At 44.4% G+C, this 24,410-nt stretch overlaps 1 protein-coding gene across 1 annotated transcript in view; it reads left to right on the top strand.

The window, feature by feature from the left end:
• Positions 1-24,410, top strand: part of vipr2 (vasoactive intestinal peptide receptor 2) — a 122,197-nt gene that overhangs the window by 20,947 nt on the left and 76,840 nt on the right. The window contains 1 exon segment of the mRNA XM_060900562.1: positions 22,626-22,733. Coding sequence (XP_060756545.1) covers positions 22,626-22,733 — 108 coding nt within the window.

Here is a 24,410-nt window from a genome sequence, read left to right as displayed (position 1 = left end):
ATTTGCAGTGCAAGAGGTCCCCCAAGCCTCCACAGGGATCTCCCCGTTCGAATTGTTATATGGGCGTAAGCCGCGCAGCATTCTAGATGTGCTGCAAGAAAATTGGGAGGAGGAACCTTTACCCAGTAAAAATCAAATTCAATGCGTTATGGACCTGCGTGCAAAACTCCACACACTCACACACCTAACCCAGGAGAATTTGCGGCAGGCCCAAGAACGGCAAACCCGCCTGTACGACAGGGGTACGCACCTTAGGGAGTTCGCACCGGGAGATAAAGTTCTCGTACTGTTGCCCACATCGAGCTCCAAATTAATCGACAAGTGGCAAGGACCCTTTGAGGTCACACGGCGAGTCGGTGACGTCGACTACGAGGTGAGGCGAATGGACAGGGGTGGGGCGCTACAGATTTACCACCTCAATCTGCTTAAACTCTGGAACGAGGAGGTCCCCGTGGTGTTGGTGTCGGTGGTTCCGGAGAAGGCGGAGCTGGGGCCGGAGGTTCAAAAGGGAACATTGGCATCGCCTACCTCTCCGGTCCCCTGTGGAGACCACCTCTCCCCGACCCAACTCATGGAGGTCGCCCAGTTGCAGACCGAGTTTTTGGACGTGTTCTTACCCCTACCCGGCCGCACCGACCTCATAGAGCACTACATTGAGATGCCCCCGGGGGTGGTAGTGCACAGCTGCCCTTACAGGCTACCCGAACACAAGAAAAAAGTGGTTCGGGAAGAACTCGAGGCCATGCTCGAAATGGGCATCGTCGAGGAGTTCCACAGTGACTGGAGCAGCCCGGTGGTCTTGGTACCCAAGACTGATGGGTCGGTCCGGTTCTGTGTAGACTATAGAAAAGTCAACGCGGTGTCTAAATTCGACGCGTACCCAATGCCTCGTATTAATGAGTTGCTCGATCAACTAGGCACGGCTCGCTTTTACTCGACACTGGATTTGACAAAGGGTTATTGGCAGATCCCCTTGACTCCATTATCCCGAGAAAAAACAGCCTTTTCCAAACCGTTCGGCTTACACCAGTTTGTCACACTTCCTTTTGGGCTGTTTGGGGCGCCCGCTACGTTCCAGTGACTGATGGATAGGGTCCTCCGCCCCCACGCCACCTATGCGGCCGCATACCTAGATGACATCATTATTTATAGTAATGACTGGCCGCAGCACCTACAACATCTGAGGGCCGTCCTTAGGTCGCTGAGGTGGGCGGGTCTCACAGCCAACCCGAAGAAGTGTGCGATTGGGCGGGTGGAAGTGCAGTATCTGGGCTTCTGCTTGGGCAACGGGCAGGTGCGTCCCCAAATTAACAAGACAGCAGCAATTGCAACCTGCCCAAGGCCCAAGACCAAAAAGGGGGTGAGACAGTTCCTGGGGCTGGCTGGCTACTATTGTAGGTTTATACCTAATTATTCGGACGTCACCAGCCCACTGACTGATCTGACTAAAAAGGGGGCACCAGATCCGGTCCAGTGGACAGAGCAATGCCAGTGGGCTTTCTCTGAGGTGAAGGCTGCACTGTGCGGGGGGCCACTGTTACACTCCCCTGACTTTTCTCTCCCCTTTACGTTGCAGACGGACACGTCGGACAGAGGGCTTGGGGCTGTTCTGTCCCAGGAGGTGGAGGGGGAGGACCGCCCTGCCCTGTACATACGGTAAGCAGGGAGCTGTCGGTGCATGAGGGGCACTACAGCACCATCGAAAAGGAGTGCCTGGCGATCAAGTGGGCGGTCCTCGCCCTCCGCTACTACCTCCTGGGGCACTCTTTTACCCTCTATTCGGACCACACGCCCCTCCAGTGGCTCCACCACATGAAGGATGCTAATGCGTGGATCACCCGTTGGTATCTGGCACTCCAGCCCTTTAATTTCAAGGTGGTCCACAGGCCAGGGGCACAGATGGTCATGGCAGACTTCCTCTCCCATCGGGGGGGGGGGGGGGGGGGGGGGTCAGCTGCAGGCCGGATGGCTGCCCGGCCAGAGTCGGGTGGTGGGGGTATGTGGCAGTGGGGGCGTGGTCAAGCGGCGGTCTGTGACTGGAGGGCAGAGTCAGGGAAGGTAAGTGGCAGAATCACTGCACCTGATGTTGGTTAATCGGTGTTTGTGTGTCTTCCCCAGTGACTGTGCCCTATAAGGAGAGAGAGAGCAGAGGAAGGAGTGGCTCTCCCCAACCAGACAATTGGTGTGTGTGTGTGTGTGTGTGTGTGTGTGTGTGTGTGTGGATAGATAGAGTATCTCAAGTCTGAAAAGACATAAAATAAAGAGGTTCTTGTGGAACTTAATTCTGGCCTGCCGTCTTTTTTGTGCTCAACCCCTACGAACTGCTACAATCATCAAAAGATTCAGAGAATCTGGCAGAATCTCTGTGCATAAGGGTCAAGGCCGGAAAACCATACTGGGTGCCCGTGATCTTCGGGCCCTTAGACGGCACTGCATCACATACAGGCATGCTTCTGTATTGGAAATCACAAAATGGGCTCAGGAATATTTCCAGAGAACATTATCTGTGAACACGATTCACTGTGCCATCCGCCGTTACCAGCTAAAACTCTATAGTTCAAAGAAGAAGCCGTATCTAAACATGATCCAGAAGCGCAGACGTCTTCTCTGGGCCAAGGCTCATTTAAAATGGACTGTGGTAAAGTGGAAAACTGTTCTGTGGTCAGACGAATCAAAATTTGAAGTTCTTTATGGAAATCAGGGACGCCGTGTCATTCGGACTAAAGAGGAGAAGGACAACCCAAGTTGTTATCAGCGCTCAGTTCAGAAGCCTGCATCTCTGATGGTATGGGGTTGCATTAGTGCATGTGGCATGGGCAACTTACACATCTGGAAAGACAGCATCAATGCTGAAAGGTATATCCAGGTCCTAGAGCAACATATGTTCCCATCCAGACGACGTCTCTTTCAGGGAAGACCTTGCATTTTCCAACATGACAATGCCAAACCACATACTGCATCAATTACAGCATCATGGCATCATAAAACAGAAGATACGACAAAAAACCTAAGACAGTTGAGCAACTAGAATCCTACATTAGACAAGAATGGGTTAACATTCGTATCCCTAAACTTGAGCAACTTGTCTCCTAAGTCCCCGGACGTTTACAGACTGTTGTAAAGAGAAAAGGGGATGTCTCATAGTGGTAAACATGGCCTTGTCCCAACTTTTTTGAGATGTGTTGTTGTCATGAAATTTAAAATCACCTAATTTTTCTCTTTAAATGATACATTTTCTCAGTTTAAACATTTGATATGTTATCTATTGTTCTATTCTGAATAAAATATGGAATTTTGAAACTTCCACATCATTGCATTCCATTTTTATTTACAATGTGTACTTTGTCCCAACTTTTTTGGAATCGGGGTTGTAGTCGAGGAAGGAGATCTTACTTTGATGGATCCTTACATTTCTCTGCCTTTATGTAGAGGTGGTTTGAGGATGGTTTATGTAGAGTAAACGTTTGAGGATGGCTCCGACGTATTCCTGGTGACTCTTGATGTCTCATCTCATCTCATTATCTGTAGCCGCTTTATCCTGTTCTACAGGGTCGCAGGCAAGCTGGAGCCTATCCCAGCTGACTACAGGCGAAAGGCAGGGTACACCCTGGACAAGTTGCCAGGTCATCACAGGGCTCACACATAGACACAGACAACCATTCACACTCACATTCACACCTACGGTCAATTTAGAGTCACCAGTTAACCTAACCTGCATGTCTTTGGACTGTGGGGGAAACCGGAGCACCCAGAGGAAACCCACGCAGACACGGGGAGAACATGCAAACTCCGCACAGAAAGGCCCTCGCCGGCCATGGGGCTCGAACCTGGACCTTCTTGCCGTGAGGCGACAGCGCTAACCACTACACAACCGTGCCGCCCGACTCTTGATATCTGAAGAGTAAATCAGAATAATCATCTATGTACGCAAGAGCATAATTTGCCCAGCATGTCCTGTAGCATGTCATTGATAAGGCACTGGAACACACTGGGTGCCAAAGAAAGGCCATAAGGCATTACCTGGTATTTGAAGTGTCCCGTGGTCATGCTTCGGCAGTCTTCCATTCGTCCCCCTTTCTGATCCTGATCAGGTTATAAGCCTTTCGGAGATCAAGCTTCGAGACAATCTTTGCGGATCTGAGTTGCTCAAGTGCTGCAGGGACTAATGGAAGAGGATAGGGGTATTTAACAGTAACCTGGTTGAGACCTCTATCATCAATGCAAGGCCTTAGACCACCTCCTCGTTTCTCCACAAAAAAGAAACCAGCAGAAGCAGGGGACTTGGAAGGATGGATGCATCCCTGTTTGAGGGCCTCCTGAATATACTTCTCCATAGGAACATGCTCCTTCTGGGATAGAGGGTAAATACGACCATGTGGTGGTGACATACCTGGTAGTCAGTCAATCGCGCAGTCATACAGCCAGTGTGGTGGTAGCCTGCAGGCCTTCCCCTTACTGAAGGCCTCTAGAAGGTCCTGATAGCAGTCAGGAACGTTGTCTATGGAGTCTGGCTGAGTGTGGGCTTTATAGATAATTGGGCTAATTTTGAGGGCACTGCTGACCTGTTAGGGCAGGATGGTATCCATCCCACTTGGGAAGGTGCTGCTCTCATTTCCTGCAGCATAGGTCATAGTCTCAGAACAGGCCTAGTTAATTTCTGACAATCCAGAGACAAGGCCAGGAAGCAGATGAACAGGCTAAACCAATTGTCTACTAGCTGCACAGAGTCGTCACTCAGGGTCCACTACATCGAGACTGTGTCTGTTCCCCAAGCTAAACAAAAAAGTAGAACTATTCAGAGAGTTTGTTCCAGTAACCTAATCAATATAAAATTAGATCATACTGACTGTACAGCTGCTGCCAGCACCTTTGATCTAATGGTGGGGCTATTAAATATTAGATCTCTTACATCTAAAGTGGGGCGGCACGGTGGTGTAGTGGGTAGCACTGTCGCCTCACAGCAAGAAGGTCTGGGTTCGAGCCCCGTGGCCGGCGAGGGCCTTTCTGTGTGGAGTTTGCATGTTCTCCCCGTGTCTGCGTGGGTTTCCTCTGGGTGCTCCGGTTTCCCCCACAGTCCAAAGACATGCAGGTTAGGTTAACTGGTGACTCTAAATTGACCATAGGTGTGAATGTGAGTGTGAATGGTTGTCTGTGTCTATGTGTCAGCCCTGTGATGACCTGGTGACTTGTCCAGGGTGTACCCCGCCTTTCGCCCGTAGTCAGCTGGGATAGGCTCCAACTTGCCTACGACCCTGTAGAACAGGATAAAACAGCTAGAGATAATGAGATGAGACATCTAAAGCACTAATGGTTAATGAACTTATTACTCATCAGGAGTTAAGTGTACATTGTACATTTAACATAGCAGGTAATCTTAGGTTCTTAGGCAAGCACAGGTTCTCAAAGATAGTTATCCATGCAGGAGCTAATGATATATGCCTTCATCAGTCTGAGGTTACGAAGAGTAACTTTGTAGAGCTGTTTAAATTAGCGAAGGCGATGTCTGATGCTGTAGTATGCTCTGGCCCCATCCCAATGCGGCGTGGCGATGTAGCTTACAGGAGGTTATGGTCACTGAACTGCTGGTTGTCCAGGTGGTGCTCTGAAAACAGTGTGGGCTTTATAGATAATTGGGCTAATTTTGAGGGCACTGCTGGCCTGTTAGGGCAGGACGGTATCCATCCCACTCGGGAAGGTGCTGCTCTCATTTCTTGCAGCATAGGTCATAGTCTCAGAACAGGCCTAGTTAATTTCTGACAATCCAGAGCCAAGGCCAGGGAGCAGACGAACAGGCTAAACCGACTGTCTGCTAGCTGCACAGAGTCATCACTCAAGGTCCACTACATCGAGACTGGGTCTGTTCAACAAAAAAGTAGAAATACTCAGAGAGTTTGTTCCAGTAGCCTAATCAATATAAAATTAGATCATACTGACTGTACAGCCGCTGCCAGCACCTTTGATCTAAAGGTGGGGCTATTAAATATTAGATCTCTTACATCTAAAGCGCTAATGGTTAATGAACTTATTACTGATCAGGAGTTAAATGTATTGCGTTTAATAGAAACATGAGTTAAACCAAATTAATATATAGCATTAAATGAAGCTAGTCCTCCTGGATACAGTTACATACAGTACACCAGCCTCGTCTAACTGACAGAGGAGGAGGCGTCGTGGTTATTTATAATGATTATCTAGGTGTAACACACAAACCTGGTTATAAATTTAATACATGTGAAGTTCTTCATACTAATATAATATATGTAGCCTCGAAAAATGAGTCTACCCAATTAATTCCGTTACTTATTATTTACAGGCCCCTAGGGCCATATTCTGAGTTTCTTTCTGAATTTGCAGATTTTATCTCAGACCTGGTTATTTCCTTAGACAAAGCTTTAGTTGTTGGAGATTTTAATATTCACTTTGAGAACCCAGAAGACCCTTTGAAAACAGTGTTTGTGTCCATTTTAGATTCAGTAGGGGTTAATCAAAATGTCATAGGACCGACCCATAATGGTGGTCACACCCTCGGTCTAATACTAACATTCGGGTTAAACATAGAAAATATAGTCAAACTTCCACAGTCTGAAGTTATCTCAGATCATTATCTCATCTCATTCAAAATGTATCTGAGTAATAATATATGCACCTCACCTCGCTACTGGATTAAACATACATTCACGTCAACTACTGCACAGAGCTTTATAAATGATCTCCAAGAGTTATCAACTTTGATTGGGTCACTGTCAGCTCCTGCAGAACTTGATCAGGCAACTGAATGCTTATTTTCAACGTTCCGCTATACTTTAGATAATGTAGCTCCCCTTAAAAGGAAAATGATCAGAGAGAAAAAAATTAGCACCTTGGTATAATGATGACACTTGCACTTTAAAACAGACCACTCGAAAATTGGAACGTAAATGGCATCAAACAAAATTGGTAGCGTTCAAATTAGCATGGAAGGAGAGCTTCCTGATGTATAGAAAAGCTCTTAGTGCTGCTAGATCAACAAATCTGTACATATTCTGTACTTCTGGTGGTAGCGTGGCACAGACACAGCGGCCCCTGTCTCTCCCGTGTTTTGTTTGTTTTCTTTGTAAAATGTGTTTTTCGAAGTGTCTTTCTGTATGTATGTCGGAACACAAGTACAGCCAACAGGAATTGTTGTAAATTTGGAACAGCAAGATATGCGATGTTTTGGATATTGAAACACGGACGCTACAGGAGCTGGGAATCCTGCGCAGACCTGCGGACTCACCTAGCACGTCGACCCCAGGAAAGAGGCATTGACCGCGGTGCTCGCGAACTAGGAAGTGGTGGAAACACGGAGGCATCCGGAACAGGCTAGCAGCTAACCCTACTCGGCCGGCCATACCATCTATTCTGCTAGCAAACATCAGATCACTGGACAACAAAATGGACCACATTCGACTTCTAAGATCAGCGAACCGGACAGTAAGCAGCTGTTGTGTGCTCATTTTCACTGAAACATGGCTAAACAACAACATCCCTGACTCAGCCATACAACTGGAGCAGCTAACATGCTACCGAGCGGACAGAGCGCTCTTGGAAGGAGGTAAAAGTCGTGGCGGGGGCGTGTGTGTTTACATCCGAGATGAATGGTGCAGAGACGCTAAGGTAGTTTATAGACACTGTTCATCACTGGCTGAGTTCATGATCATTAAGTGCCGTCCATTCTACTTGCTGAGAGAGTTTACCGCGATTCTGCTCGTCGCAGTTTACATTCCACCGACCAACAACAGCGAGACAAATGCAGCACTAAATGAACTCTACCATGCCATCAGCGAACAACAGACAACACACCCAGATGGTTTCATCATTCTCGCTGGGGATTTCAACCATGCTGATCTAAAAACTGTCCTTCCAAAATACAACCCCGATTCCAAAAAAGTTGGGACAAAGTACAAATTGTAAATAAAAATGGAATGCAATGATGTGGAAGTTTCAAAATTCCATATTTTATTCAGAATAGAACATAGATGACATATCAAATGTTTAAACTGAGAAAATGTATCATTTAAAGAGAAAAATTAGGTCATTTTAAATTTCATGACAACAACACATCTCAAAAAAGTTGGGACAAGGCCATGTTTACCACCGTGAGACATCCCCTTTTCTCTTTACAACAGTTTGTAAACGTCTGGGGACTGAGGAGACAAGTTGCTCAAGTTTAGGGATAGGAATGTTAACCCATTCTTGTCTAATGTAGGATTCTAGTTGCTCAAATGTCTTGGGTCTTTTTTGTCGTTTCTTCCGTTTTATGACACGCCAAATGTTTTCTATGGATGAAAGATCTGGACTGCAGGCTGGCCAGTTCAGTACCCGGACCCTTCTTCTACGCAGCCATGATGCTGTAATTGATGCAGTATGTGGTTTGGCACTGTCATGTTGGAAAATGCAAGGTCTTCCCTGAAAGAGACGTCGTCTGGATGGGAGCATATGTTGCTCTAGAATCTTGATATACCTTTCAGCATTGATGGTGTCTTTCCAGATGCGTAAGCTGCCCATGCCACACGCACTAATGCAACCCCATACCATCAGAGATGCAGGCTTCTGAACTGAGCGCTGATAACAATTTGGGTCGTCCTTCTCCTCTTTAGTCCGAATGACACAGCGTCCCTGATTTCCATAAAGAACTTCAAATTTTGATTCGTCTGACCACAGAACAGTTTTCCACTTTGTCACAGTCCATTTTAAATGAGCCTTGGCCCAAAGAAGACGTTTGCGCTTCTGGATCATGTTTAGATATGGCTTCTTCTTTGAACTATAGAGTTTTAGCTGGCAACGGCGGATGGCACGGTGAATTGTGTTCACAGATAATGTTCTCTGGAAATATTCCTGAGCCCATTTTGTGATTTCCAATACAGAAGCATTTTTTTTTAACTTTATTTTGAATCATTTTGTACAACAGACACACCGGTATATTTACAAAATACATAAAAAAAAAAAAAAGATTCGGGTCGAGACCAAGATTTTAAAAAATCTGTCAGTCCCAAATTAAGCAAAATAAACAAAAACCAAATACACAGAAACGGAACCGGTCTCGACCCACCCATCCCCCACCCTCCCCAACATATGCAGACAGACACACCCAAACAACAAACAAGAAATAAGTAAACAAAAGAGAATTAAAAAGGAAGAGAAAGTAAAAAAAACAAAATAAATGAAAAGAAAATAATTTGAACATCAGAATTCTCCCCCCCCACTCACCTACCCAGTATCAAACAAGGATTTTGGTTATTACTACGCGAACGGTCGTAGCGGATTAAAATTCTTTAAATTGTTGCAAAAGCTTTAATTTTAATATTTCGCGATAAGGTATTTCTTAAGTCTTGAATCAAAACACCGGACAGTATCGGAAGTTTTAATGTGTTCTGGCAGGGCAGACCAAGCTGTAGGCGCTCTGTAAATAAAGCTGCGCAATACGATGTCTTTACGCACTCGAGATAAATGTATGGCATTTCGATTGTGGGTTGAATAGGAGTGAAAGTCATAATTTGGGCAGAATATTTTCTGAAGTGATTCTGGCAGACCGTTTTTGGTGTGATCATAGACAAGTCTACAGAGTTGAACAGTGAATAGATCGTCCACTGTCAGAATTTTTAGGCAACTAAAGATAGGCGCCGAACTGTCGTTGAACTTAGATTTTGAAATTATTCGCACCGCTTTTTTCTGGAGAGTTAGAAGCCTTCTAATATGTTTGTCAACAGCAGAGCCCCAAGTGATGACACCATACGTAAGGTATGGGTGGATCAGGGAGTAGTATAGTTGCTTGAGATGGAAGCAAGACAAGTAATTTTTTGATGCAGCCAAAGCATGAATGCCACTTGAAATTTTCTTTTGGCAATATTCAACATGCGCTTTCCAACTCATTTTGTCATCGATGTGAACTCCAAGAAATTTCACATTTTCGACTCTATTCAGTATCTCGTTTCCCATTGTCAGCTGGAAATTAGATAGATTCCCCTCCCTTTTAGTTGTCAGCACCATGTAGGTGGTTTTACTTGCGTTCAGCGATAATTTGTTGGCTTTAAACCACTCGCATAAATTTTTGAGTTCATCATTCACGCATTGAAAAAGGACAGGGAGATTCGATGACGATTTGTATATTGTCGTATCATCAGCATAGAGAATACATTTCATTTTTGACAAACTTTTCGGTAAATCATTGGTGTAAATAATAAAAAGCAACAGACCAAGCACTGATCCCTGTGGCACACCACACGTGATCGGGAGCCTGAAGGAATTGCAATTATTGTAGCATACAAACTGCTCACGTTGGCTTAGGTAGCTTTCGAACCACTTCAAGGCAATTCCCCTAATCCCATAATACTCTAATTTCCGCATCAAAATCCTGTGATCGATTGTGTCAAATGCTTTTGACAAGTCAAGAAAGACCGAAAGACAATATTCGTCTTTTTCAAACGCATTAAGTGTATCGAACGCGAATTCGATTACGGCATGAGCAGTCGAGTGTTTGGGTCTGAAACCATATTGACTGGGGGTCAGTATGTTGCTTTTTCTCAGAAAGTCATATAGCCGAGCATGGACAACTTTCTCTAAGATTTTAGAGATGCTCGGGAGAAGTGAAATTGGTCGATAATTACCAAAAGTTTGTGGGTCCTTCGATTTGAATATTGGGACGACTTTCGTGATTTTCATGCTTGTGGGAACTCTACCGCATGATAAGGATTTGTTTATCAGCGTTGCAATCGGCTCAGAGAGCGCCGGCGACACTTGTTTGACAATCTTTATGTTAATTTGGTCATGACCTGCACTCTTTTTTGGTTTTAGAGCACTTATGATTTTTGTTATTTCCTCGGAGTCGGTAGGACCCAAGAAGATCGATTTTTTCATATGGGCTGTTTCCCAAGAAGCTGTTTACTGATTGTTTCGACAGCTGAATAGCATCAGCATATTTTTTACCGATTTTTGTAAAATATTCACAGAAACCATTAGCGATATCTGAGGGATTCATGATGCTTTGACCATTCACAGTAAAACAATTGGATATGGACTTCTTGGAGGGACACTTTCCCGATACCTGATTTATTATTTTCCAGGTTTTCCGGACGTCAGACTTATATTGAGCGAGAAGTTCGCTAAAATAGAATTGCTTGGCTTTCCGTTTGACTTTGTTGTATGCGTTTCTGTAGCATAGGAATTTTTGATAAAGAGGGTCCGTTTTTTCTTTACCAAGACATTTGCGAAATAGTTTGTCTCTAGTGATACTAGAGCGCAGAAGCCCTGGTGTCATCCAGGGTTCAGAGAGAACGTGTTTTGACTTAATTTTTATTTCTCTCAGAGGCGCATGTTTATCAATAATATCATTGAGAATTTGAATAAAGCTCTGGTATGCGTCGTCTAACGGGGATTCATCTAGCCCCTGCCAGTCGAACAGAGAAATTTCATTTTTAATATTTTCTATCACTTGCTCGTTCATGGCCTTGCAACTGAAGCGTATGGATTCCTTTTTACCACGACGGGACAAGCTGGTTACACACGTCATGACCGGGAGGTGGTCTGATATGTTACTGAGTAATATACCTGAGAATAAGTCCTCGAAACAGTTCACATATATGTTGTCGATTAAAGTTGCGCTTTTTGCCGTAATCTGGGTAGGGCGAGTGATTGTTGGCAAAAGCCCAGAACTCGAGAAGGTGTTAAGCAGACTTGATGTATTTGTCTGCGAGTCTGTTTTTATATAATCAAAATTTTGATCGGTGCCTATTATGACAAGCGAAATATTCGATCTTGCGATGTTTTCCAACACATTATTGTATCTAGAAATTGATACCTTTTCGTTTATCTCAGGCACACAGTATATTTCACCCACAAGAAGCGACCTATTGTTGCCCCTTATTTCCGCAAATATTGACTCGAATTCACCATCAATGTTCACACAAATATCATTACGTTCAATAAAGGTGAATTCATTACTAATAAACATAGCGACACCACCTTTTGAATTAATAGTTCTATTACGACATATCAGTGTATAACCTGGCAGTTTATCATACATCTGCCAATTGGTGTCTTTTAGAAACGTCTCGCACAGAAGTACGAAGTGGACTTTGATGTGGACTGCCTGTAATCGACTGAGTATGTTAAACAATATGTCGTATTTTTCGGGCAGACTATGGATATTTATGTGGAGGGTACAGAACCCGTTTTGACCAGTAATTGGAGGAGGGGAGATCTCCTCAATTTCATAGTAATCACTACCACTATGCGGCAAATCAATAACGTCATTGACGTCCGTGAATTGATTCAAATTATTTAAAATGAAAGCATTGTGCTTTGTAGAATTATCTGTCATGATCTAAACCATAGCAGAAAGAGAAAAGCTCGCAGAACCCCGCTACTGACCGTTCGGTAGAAAAAAGAACACCCCAAATAGAGCAGAAAATGCAGTGTTTACAGAATATCATAAACGTGTTAAAACAACGGATGCTCTGAAGAAAATCATGTAGCTTGGGTCGGATTCAAGTTGGTAAATGCAGTGTCACAGAGATTGGTGATATGATCAAACCTTCTTTGGCCGATGTGACGGTAGCCGAGGGGGCAGTCTCTGGTCGCCATATAGATGCAGTTCGAGCGGTTTTTCAGTCTCATGTGCTTCAGGAGTTCCCATCCCGTCATAGCGTCCGAGTCGAAATTCTCTCGGGTGATGTCACCATCCTGGAAACAGAAGGCGTAGATCAGGTCGGAGGCCGCGGCTACTTCTGGGCGCGACAACAACTGATCTCTCACCGTCCGCACGTCTTGCAGTGAGTTGACGTTGGCGGCGAAACCACAGAAGGAGCTGCCGGAGTCTTCCACGTGATCACTCGTGCCGACGTCGATAACCGGTGGTGGATGTAGAGGGTCGGAGGTCGGGAGCTGCGGGTGGAGATAACGCGTCTGCAGTTTTCCACCGACGTAGAGTTTGTCTTGCACGATGGAGCAGGGCGTTTTGTCCTCTGGGTCATCCTTCCTTCTCTGGTATTCGACCATCGAGAACTTCCTCCTCTCGTTCATTTCCTCGGGAAACTGTCGCGACACGAAATGTTCTGTGTTGCGGAGCCGGTTCGTGTGCTGCAGGATCGTGTGCAACTGGCTAGCCACCAGGAAGCGCGCGATAATGCTGCGCGGTCGCCCGTTCTTTGGTCTACCTCCCGTCCTGTGCGCCGTCGTGATCCAGATCTGATGGACGTACTCTACGCACATGACACAGGCGAGGAACATTCTGATTATCTCCACGCAGTCCTCTCCCTTCACCTCCTTATACTCTTTACCCGCCAAGCTAAATATCAGATTGTCCTTCATGGATCTCGCTTTGATTTCAACAATTTTCTTGCTTAGACGGGCATTTTGATTTTCGGATTTTATGAGCCGTCCGTTGATTTTGTTGACAACTGACTGCAGGGCCTCGACTTGCATGGTGAGGGTTTGTATCACTTGTTTATTGTTCGCTTCTTTATCTTCCAGTTCAGAGACTCGTCTGTCCAAACTCACCAGCTTTTCGACAATCTCCACTGTGTCCTTCTTGATTGAAGTGAGGATATCCCATGCCTTTTGTGGAAAAACGGCATACAAGTCCTCTTCATTTTCCTCGGCCATTTTCGTGTTTTTGTCCTTTCGCCTCAACATTTTTCTGGCTCAAGGTCCAACAGCAGGTGAAATTGGTCAAGCGGCTTATCCAACAGCAGAAAATGGCGGGACAGGTAAGGACCGTCACGGTTGGATAATCACAACAGAAATCGGTGTCAAAAACACGAAGATATCACAAATAATACGTAAAATTAAGCACACATATCCTCACAGGTTCAAAGCATGAATGTTCATAAGCAGTATGTCCATAATAATCCAAACAACAAGCACAATATCCAACGATTTAGTCCAAAAGAAATCAGAGCACCAGAAGCCTTGCTGTTAGCAGGTCGCCATCTTGTTTTTTTCCGCCATCTTGTTTTGTGACGAGTATCACTGTTTTGTGACGAGTATCACTGTTTTGTGACGAGTATCACTCCATGCCTGTATGTGATGCAGTGCTGTCTAAGGGCCCGAAGATCACGGGCACCCAGTATGGTTTTCTGGCCTTGACTCTTACGCACAGAGATTCTTCCAGATTCTCTGAATCTTTTGATGATATTATGCACTGTAGATGATATGTTCAAACTCTTTGCAATTTTACACTGTCGAACTCCTTTCTGATATTGCTCCACTATTTGTCGGCGCAGAATTAGGGGGATTGGTGATCCTCTTCCCATCTTTACTTCTGAGAGCCGCTGCCACTCCAAGATGCTCTTTTTATACCCAGTCATGTTAATGATCTATTGCCAATTGACCTAATGAGTTGCAGTTTGGTCCTCCAGCTGTTCCTTTTTTGTACTTTTAACTTTTCCAGCCTCTTATTGCCCCTGTCCCAACTTTTTGAGATGTGTTGCTGTCATGAAACTTCAAATGAGCCAATATTTGGCATGAAATTTCAAAATGTCTCACTTTCGACATTTGATATGTTGTCTATGTTCTATTGTGAATACAATATCAGTTTTTGAGATTTGCAAATTATTGCATTCCATTTTTATTTACAATTCGTACTTTGTCCCAATTTTTTTGGAATCGGGGTTGTACCACCAGCACGTGGATTTTCCAACAAGGGAAAAAAACACACTGGACATGGTATACACTTCCCATAAAGAAGCCTACAGAGCAACACACCTCCCCCAAATCGGACTATCAGACCATGAAACTGTCCTGCTACTGCCCGCATACAGACAAAAGGCGAAACTCGCCAAACCGGTTCCAAAAGAGGTGAGAGTATGGCTAGACAGCACCCAAGCTGCTCTCCAGCACTGCTTTGAAATAACTGATTGGGACATTTTCAGACAAGCAGCCACCTACAACAACCAAACAGACATTGAGGAGTACATACACATCATGACCTCCTACATCACCAAGTGCATTGATGATGTGACGCACATAAAAACCATCATCACTCGGGCCAACCAGAAGCCATGGCTGACAGGGGATGTCCGCAGGCTGCTGAGGGCTAGAGATAAAGCCTTCAGAGCTGGGGATGAAGCAGGCCTGAAAACAGCAAGAGCCAACCTGTCACAAGGCATTAGGAAAGCAAAAAAGGACTACACACAGAAAATAACCTCCCACTTCAGAGATAGCAAAGATGCACAGAGCCTATGGAAGGGCATCCAAGCTATCACTGACTACAAGCCTGCGCCACGAACCTGCAAAAGCAACACACCTCTGCTGAACGACCTGAACAGCTTCTTAGTACGTTTCGAGGAACAAAACAACACCCATCCACAGAAAACACCACCCCCACCTCACGACCAGACAGTGTGTCTGTCTGTCGCTAGCGTGAAGAGAGCACTCACCAACATCAACCCACGCAAAGCAACAGGCCCAGACAACATCCCTGGTCGGGTGCTGAAGGACTGTGCTGAGGAACTAAAGCATGTCTTCACTGACATCTTTAACACCTCACTGGAACAAGCCATCGTCCCCTCCTGCTTCAAAGCTGCCACCATCATACCCATGCCAAAGAAGCCATCACCATCCTGCTTCAACGACTACCATCCTGTAGCACTGACACCCATCATTATGAAGTGCTTCGAACGACTGGTCATGGCACACATCAAATCCACCCTCCCACCCACACTGGACCCCTTCCAGTTCGCATACAGGGCCCGACGCTCCACAGAGGATGCAATCTGCTCTGCTCTTCACCCAGCCCTCACTCACCTGGAGAAAAAAAGATTCATATGTGAGAATGCTGTTCATTGACTTCAGCTCAGCATTCAACACCATAATACCCCAACAGCTGATCTGCAAACTGAACAAGCTGGGCCTCAGCACCTCCCTCTGCAACTAGCTACTAGACTTCCTCAGCAAGAGACCACAAGCAGTATGTGTCGGCAACAACACCTGGCGCACCATCACGCTGAGCACAGGAGCTCCACAAGGCTGTGTGCTCAGTCCTCTGCTCTTCACCCTGCTGACACACGACTGCAGAACAACCTACAGTACCAACCACCTGGTGAAGTTTGCAGACGACACAACTCTGGTGGGTCTCATCACCAACGGTGACGAGACGGACTACAGGACTGAGGTGGACCTTCTGGCCACGTGGTGCAGAGACAACAACCTCCTGCTGAACGTCAGCAAGACAAAGGAGATTGTTGTCAACTTCGAGAGAGGCCACAGCCAACACCTGCCACTGACCATCGATGGTGCTGCTGTGGAGAGAGTGAGCAGCACAAAATTCCTTGGAGTGCACATTAGCGAGGACCTCTCCTGGACCAACAACAGCGCATCACTGGCCAAGAAAGCCCAACAGCGCCCCTACTTCCTGTGCAAACTGAAGCATGCCAGTGCCCCACCACCCATCATGACTACGTTCTACAGAGGGACCATTGAGAGCATCCTCTCCAGCTGCATCACTGTATGGGATGGGAGCTGCACTGACCACAACAGGAAAGCCCTGCAACGTATAGTGAACACAGCCGGGAAGATCATCAGTGCACCCCTCCCCTCCCTGCAAGACATATACACCACCCGCCTCACGGCAAAGCTCTCACAATCGTGAGAGATGAGACTCACCCAGCGCACAACCTGTTTAGCCTCCTGCCCTCTGGAAAGAGGTACAGGAGCCTACGGTCCAGAACCACTAGACTCACCAACAGCTTCATCCACCAGGCCGTCAGGATGCTGAACTCCCTCCCCTCTCTCCCATCACTGACAGCTCCACCCACCAGACAGCCAAGAAGTTAGGATCCTGCCCCCCCCGCATGGGAAAGACTCTGACTCAGGAACACCCCCCCCCATACACACACACACACACACACACACACACGGAAAGACTCTGACTCAGGAAGCCCCCCCACACAAACACACATGGAAAGACTTGAACTCAGGAAAGACTCTGACTATGGAACTGCATTATGTGACTTTGCACCTTTACCTGCACTACCTCACTTTTTTACACACCATACACTGTTTCTTGTTGCTGCTGCCCTCCACAGAAAAGACTTCTCTATGGAACTACACATGTGACTTTGCACCTGACCTGAACTATCTTACAAGAACTGCCTTGGGCCCTGCAATATAACAACTCACCATATGCTGCTTCTGAATGCTGCTACTATGATAACCTCAACTGGACTGCCCTGGACTGTGCTGTACTGTACTGTGTCTTGTATACTAGTCTTGTTCTTATCTTCCTGTCTTAGCCTAGATTATTTTTCTAAATGTTAAATGTTTCAATTGTTTTTTTTAATCATTACTTTATTATTACTTATTGCTTGTTACACTGTTATTGGTCTTGTCTTGCACTTTAATGTTTGTTTTGTTAATGTCAGTCCTATGTATGTCTATGTCTTTGCATGGGATAGAGAGAAACGCAATTTCAAATTCCTTGTATGACCTGTGCATAAGAAGAAACTGACAATAAAGCTGACTTGAACTTGAATATCTCTCCTCCCTAATAGAAGATAACAAAAATAATCCTAGATTCCTATTTAATACTGTAGCAAAATTAACCAGGAATAAGTCCACTATAGACACCTGCAGTATGTAGTAGCAACGACTTCATGAATTTTTTAATGACAAAATTGAGAATATCCGACAAAAAATTCAAACTACTAATTTAAGGTGAGACAATGTAAGTGACCCTGTAGTTAACAATATAACTGTATCAGATCAGCAATTAGAATGTTTTACTCCCCTTCGAGAAATTGAATTACTTTCATTAATCTCTGCATCAAAAGCCTCAACTTGTGTACTAGGTCCCTTACCTACATGTCTATTCAAACAGATAATACCTGAAGTAATTGAACCACTTCTAAAAATAATAAATTCTTCTCTTAGGATTGGCTATGGACCCCAAATCCTTTAAACTAGCAGTTATCAAACCCCTGATTAAAAAACCTGACCTTGATCCCTGTCAGCTGTCCAATTATCGGCCAATATCAAACCTCCCCTTTATCTCCAAGATCCTTGAAAAAGCTGTGGCACAGCAGTTATGCTCATATTTACATAGGAATGACACCCATGAAATGTATCAGTCAGGATTTAGACCTCATCATAGCACAGAAACAGCTCTGGTTAAAGTAGTAAATGACCTACTGTTGGTGTCTGATCAGGGCTGTCTCGCTGCTTGTGTTGCTTGACCTTAGTGCAGCATTTGATACCATTGATCATTCCATTCTTCTGGATAGACTAGAAAATGTTGTGGGAGTTAAGGGAATGGCCCTCTCCTGGCTCAGCTCTTATTTAACTGATCGCTATCAGTATGTTGATGTAAATGGTGATTTTTCTAGACATACTGAGGTAAAGTTTGGTGTTCCACAAGGTTCTGTCTTGGGTCCACTGCTTTTTTCTTTATATATGTTACCTCTGGGTGATATTATTCATAAACATTGTATTAGTTTCCACTGTTATGCTGATGACACACAGTTGTAAGTTTCTGCAAAACCTGATGAGAGACACCAGCTTAATAGAATTGAGGAATGTGTGAAGGACATTAGACACTGGATGCTTATTAACTTCCTTCTGCTTAACTCTGACAAGACTGAAGTACTTGTACTAGGACCACATGCAGCTAGAAGTAAGTTTTCTGATTACACAGTAAATCTGGATGGCCTTTCTGTTTCTTCACGTGCAGCAGTAAAAGACCTCGGAGTGATTATTCAGTCTTAATTATTCAGATTAATCAGTCTATCATTCGAAACTCACATTGATAACATTAGTCGGATAGCTTTCTTTCATCTCAGAAATATTGCTAAGATAAGGAATTTAATGTCACTACATCTCATCTCATTATCTCTAGCTGCTTTATCCTGTTCTACAGGGTCACAGGCAAGTTGCAGCCTATCCCAGCTGACTACGGGCGAAAGGTGGGGTACACCCTGGACAAGTTGCCAGGTCATCACAGGGCTGACACATAGACACAGACAACCATTCACACTCACACCTACGGTCAATTTAGAGTCACGAGTTAACCTAACCTGCATGTCTTTGGACTGTGGGGGAAACCGGAGCACCCAGAGGAAACCCATGCGGACACAGGGAGAACATGCAAACTCCACACAGAAAGGCCCTTGCCGGCCACGGGGCTCGAACCCGGACCTTCTTGCTGTGAGGTGACAGCACTAACCACTACACCACCGTAATGTCACTACATGACACGGAAAAACTAGTTCATGCTTTTGTTACCTCCAGGTTAGATTATTGTCATGCCTTACTGTTTGGATGTTCCAATAAGTGCATAAACAAGCTCCAATTAGTTCAAAAATGCAGCAGCAAGAGTCCTTACTAGAACTAGAAAATATGACCACATCATCCCTGTCTTATCCACACTGCATTGGCTCGCAATCAAATTTTGTATTTATTATAAAATACTATTATTGACCTTTAAAACACTGAATGGGCTCGCACCACAGTACCTGAGTGAAATTCTGGTCCTCTATGACCCAGCACACCTACTTAGATCAAATGGTGCAGGCTATCTGCTGGTACCTCGTGGTGAAGGCTACATCAGGGGGCAGAGCCTTTTCTTACAAAGCCCCACAGTTATGGAACAGCCTTCCAAGTAATGTTCGGGAATCAGACACAGTCTCAGCGTTTAAGTCTAGGCTGAAAACAAATCTGTTTAGTCAAGCCTTGTGTTAATAGTGTTTATGAGGTAAAGGTGTAGATCTGGAGGGTCCTCAGACATAGAGTGTTTTGGTAAACTGGGATGTATGGATGCCGTCAGTCCCCCACTCGCTTGCTCACTCGAGTTTGTTGACGGTGCAGCTGGCTGCCTTATGTCCCGGGGCTCCCTCATGCCTGTGTTACATTCTGGCTCTCCCCTTTTAGTTATGCTGTCATAGTTAGTTCCTGGAGTCCCTGCTTGTACTCAGTGCAATATGTATACTGTTCCTACTTATTCAGGTGACATTGGGCATACCTAACAACCTGTGTTTTCTCTCTCTCTCTCTCTCTCTCCCCCCTCCCCCCAAATCTGTCCCTCTGAGTTACATGTGAGTCCTGAGATCGAGATGCTGACCTCTTCTGCTCCTCAGACCTGCCTGATCCATCCTGTTGCCTTGTGTCTGGTTGGAGTCTCATCACATCAGTCCTGTGGAGGACAGCCCCATGTGGACAGTTGAAAGTCACACCTGGAGGATGCTCTGAACACTTACTTTTTGCTTTTATGGCTGAGGACTACAGTTGACTTGCTAACTTTAGGACTGCAGTTGTCATGAACAGTTTTGCACTCAAGTTTCCATCAATGAAGAGTTATAACATCAACGAAACTGACTTCATGTTAAAACTGTTAATGTCATAGTCATGTTGTCGCCCAAATGAGGATGGGTTCCCTTTTATTGAGTCTGGTTCCTCTCGAGGTTACTTCCTCATGTTGTCTGAGGGAGTTTTTCCTTGCCACTGTCGCCACAGGCTTGCTCATTGGGGATAGATTAGGGATAAAATTAGCTCATGGTTTAAGTCGTTCAAATTCTGTAAAGCTGCTTTGTGACAATGTTTATTTTTAAAAGTGCTATACAAATAAACTTGACTTGACTATCTACTGAGGTGGAGGACGCCCTCACCTGAGGATGAGAAAGACAGCTCTGGAAGCATGTGGGGGACCATTGCAGAATTTCTTTACTTTGCCAAAAGATTAATGGATCATATAGCTGAAGCCAGGGATATCCAAGGATGATGTCATGATCAACGGTTGAGGTGACGTAAATGAATTCCTTGTGTAATGCTCCTACTTGAATTTGGATGGGATGAATGCGAGCGGTGATGAGCCCGTCGCCTATGGGTCCTCCATCGATGGTTCCAATGCTGAGTGCACTGTGCAGAGGGGTTGTAGGCAGGTTGAGCTTCTGTATGATGTTGCTGCTGATAAAGTTCCCCTCTGCCCCGAATCAACAAAAGCAGATATGATGTGTGTGGAGGATGCCATCTTGAGTAAAACAGGAATTTTAAAGGATTTAGAGCTGCGTTTTCTCACTGGACTTGTAGATCTGGCAGGAATTTCTGTTGGAGGCCCTCAAGATGGATGGACTGGACATTGCCGAATGTTATGCTTGGTGCTCCCACAGTAGAAACCTAAACCCTCCTTGCACTATCAAGCACATTCAGTGTGGGCTAACCTGGTACGGGCTACCTCCATGGGCGAGCTATCTTCAGATGGCTGAATGGGCCTAGCCCCCTCGTGGATGGAGGGTCGGTGTTTTAACAGTTGGTCCAGACGAATAGCTAGGTCTATGAGGGGGTCCAGCATGAGGTTCTCGTCTCTACAAGCCAGTTCACTGATGATCTCTGGGCACAGACCTTGGCAAAAAACCACTTTCAGCACAGCGTCATTCCATCCACTGGCTGCTGCTAGTGTCCTGAAGTCCAGGGCATACTCAGCAACACTTCGAGATCCTTAAGAGTAGGCGAGTAGAGACTCTCCCACTTCAATCCCTTCAGGTTCATGATCAAAAACCCTTTTGAATAGGAAGAGGAACTGATCATATGAAGTGGTTTGTTTCCTGCCCTTGTTCCAAACGGCAGTAGCCCAACAGAGTGCTTTGCCAGTGAGAAAAGACAAAAACTTAGCAATCTTGTGCTCATTGGATAAAATAGGCATGGTGGCAAAATACATAGAACACTGAAGTAAAAAACCTTTACATGCAACGGCGTATCCAGCGAACTTCTCCAGCACGGGGAGTTGTAAAGTAGGGCCAGGAGGAGACTTGGGGCATGCTAGGAGGGTCTGCAACATCACAGTTGTGAGTTGTGTCATCTGAGTATTGAGGTCGGCGAGCATCTGCTGATGTTCCCCTAGCAAATATCCCTGCGCATTGAGAGCAGTCTGTTTCGAATCCTCCGCTACATCCATGTTGCGGCGAAGTATCCTGTTAATGCAATGTATGCACGGAGGAGAGTGGGATGCAGACTTACAATGAAGCCAATGCAAGGGACAGGAATCAGCGTCGGTAAACAAGCAAGGGTTGGGCAATCGGTGAATAACACAGGGTAGATAAGGTAAGAGCAAATACGTGTGAGAAATAGTGAAAGGGTCAGAATAAATGAGAGACAGTCAGAAGAAACAAGGCTTGGCATGAACTGGAAAGACAGAATAAAACTTTGCACTGGAGTGTTGGTTAGGGGAGCTTAAATAGGAGAACAGGTAATTGAGAGACAGCTGACTGTAGGAGGGAGACAGAGGGCACTGTGAATCTTGGGAGCCATAGTTCAACGTGTCCATATTTGTAGTTTGTTTACTTTCAGCGGGTTTACTGACAAAAGCCCAAATATTGCCATGACATTCATATCCAAGATGACATTCATGTCACTGTATGTAAACTTCTGACCACAACTGTATGCATGAAAACGGAAATTCACTAGTGACTAGTCTAACATTTTACTCACCACTTGTATATTAAATAAATCACAGATGTACTTTTCTGATGCACTAACCATGCTGCTCAGATCTTATCTTTTCAGGGTTACTCCACAGACCACATGGAGAAATTCTCACAGACTCGATTATCTAAACACATTATAGCAGGGCACTTTCCACTGACTGTAACACATTTGTTTTAATGTAGGTTTCCTCTCCACAGGCTGCCCAGGGATGTGGGACAACTTTTCCTGTTGGCAGCATGCAGAGGTTGGTGAAGTGGTCACCAATCCCTGTCCAGAAGCTCTGAAAAACCTCTTCGGTCAAGACGGTAATTTTTTTTTGTCCTGCACCGTCAGAGCTGTAGTATAAGTGACGTTCCTCTGCTGTTACACCTAAAATCATAAGTCAAGTCAGTTTATTTGGATAGCACTTTTAACAATAGACATTGTCACAAAGCAGCTTTACAGAAAAAATATAGACTTTAAAAATATGAACTAATTTTATCCCTAATAAATTTATTTATCCCATAAGTTTTAATCCAATACATGTCTGAGTGAAACTGTATATTCACACTGGTCACCTTTCTCGACATGTTACTAAAATAAAAGCATATTTTCATTGCATAGTAAACTTTGTTTCTGAAAACAAAAAGCAAAGTGAAATTGAAACTGATTTTTCAATTTCTTGTTAGCTCATGTCCCTTCAAATTATATGTGTTAAATGTTTAAGGATTTCAACACCATGTTGCTCTCCTGCTTGTCACAAAGTTATGTAGTGAATAACTTATTAATCATCGTTTTATTTCCTGTTTGTTTTAGAGGTTTTCTGGTGTGGTTGGAGGGTCAAATGTTTATCCTGGACATTCATGACATGCTAGATGTTCACATCTTATTTGCAGAAAGTAAAAAAAAAATTATCACATCTTTCTGATCACCCATGTTATGTTGCTTTCATTCACACAAAACTCTTTGCAGAATTCTCTTGTCTCCATAGGAAGTCTTTTTTACACTTTATTTTTATAAGGAAAAATTAAGCTCTGTGATCCATTCAGGAACAGTGAAAGATGTGTCAAGTCAAGTCATTTTATTTATATAGCACATTTAAATACAACAAAGTTGACCCCAAAGTGATTCACAACATAACACAAGATTTGGAACAATGTTTACAGGGAAACAGAATAAATAGAGAAATTGGACTAGATTAAAACCCAAGCTAGCAAGAAAGTATAGAAAAATGGCATAAATATGTAAAATATAAAGATAAACAAAACAATTTATAAAAGTAATTAAAATAATTAAAAAGGGTAGACTTGACATCACCAATTAAAATTGGAAATAAAATAAAAATTAAAAAATGAAAATAGAAATTACTACCTCAGATTGTGCCAAAAGCAAGGGAGAAAAAAAAATGCGTTTTTAAATTGGATTTAAAACAATCAATGGTGGGAGAGGATTTGACATACTGTATATAGAAAGATTGTTCCAGAGCTTAGGGGCAGCAACAGAGAAGGCTCTGTCACCTTTGGTTTTTAGGCGTGTGCGGGGCACTGAAAAAAGTTGTTGTGATGAAGACCTGAGGGATATGGGAGCAGAACAAGGTGTGAGGAGATCAGAAATGTACTGAGGGGCCAGACCATTTAAGGCTTTAAAAACAAACAACAATACTTTAAAATTAATTCTGTACCTCACAGGTAACCAGTGTAGCTGTGCCAGGATGGGAGTGATGTGTTGCCTTTTCTTTGTACCAGTAAGGAGCCTAGCTGCAGCATTTTGGACCATCTGTAAGCGTGTGAGGGTGAAATGAGGCAAGCCCAGATAAAGTGCATTGCAGTAGTCTAACCTAGAAGTAATAAAAGCATGAATAACTATTTCTAGGTCTTTTGGAGCTAATATTGGTTTTAGCTTTGCAATGTTTCTCAAATGATAAAAACTACCTCTCACCACATTTGCTACCTGCTTGTTAAAACTCAAAGTATTGTCCATAAAAACACGAAGGTTTTTAACTT

This window comes from Neoarius graeffei, chromosome 19 (assembly GCF_027579695.1).
Source record: "Neoarius graeffei isolate fNeoGra1 chromosome 19, fNeoGra1.pri, whole genome shotgun sequence".
Lineage (NCBI taxonomy): Eukaryota > Metazoa > Chordata > Actinopteri > Siluriformes > Ariidae > Neoarius > Neoarius graeffei.
This window is presented reverse-complemented; position numbering and strand designations above follow the sequence as displayed.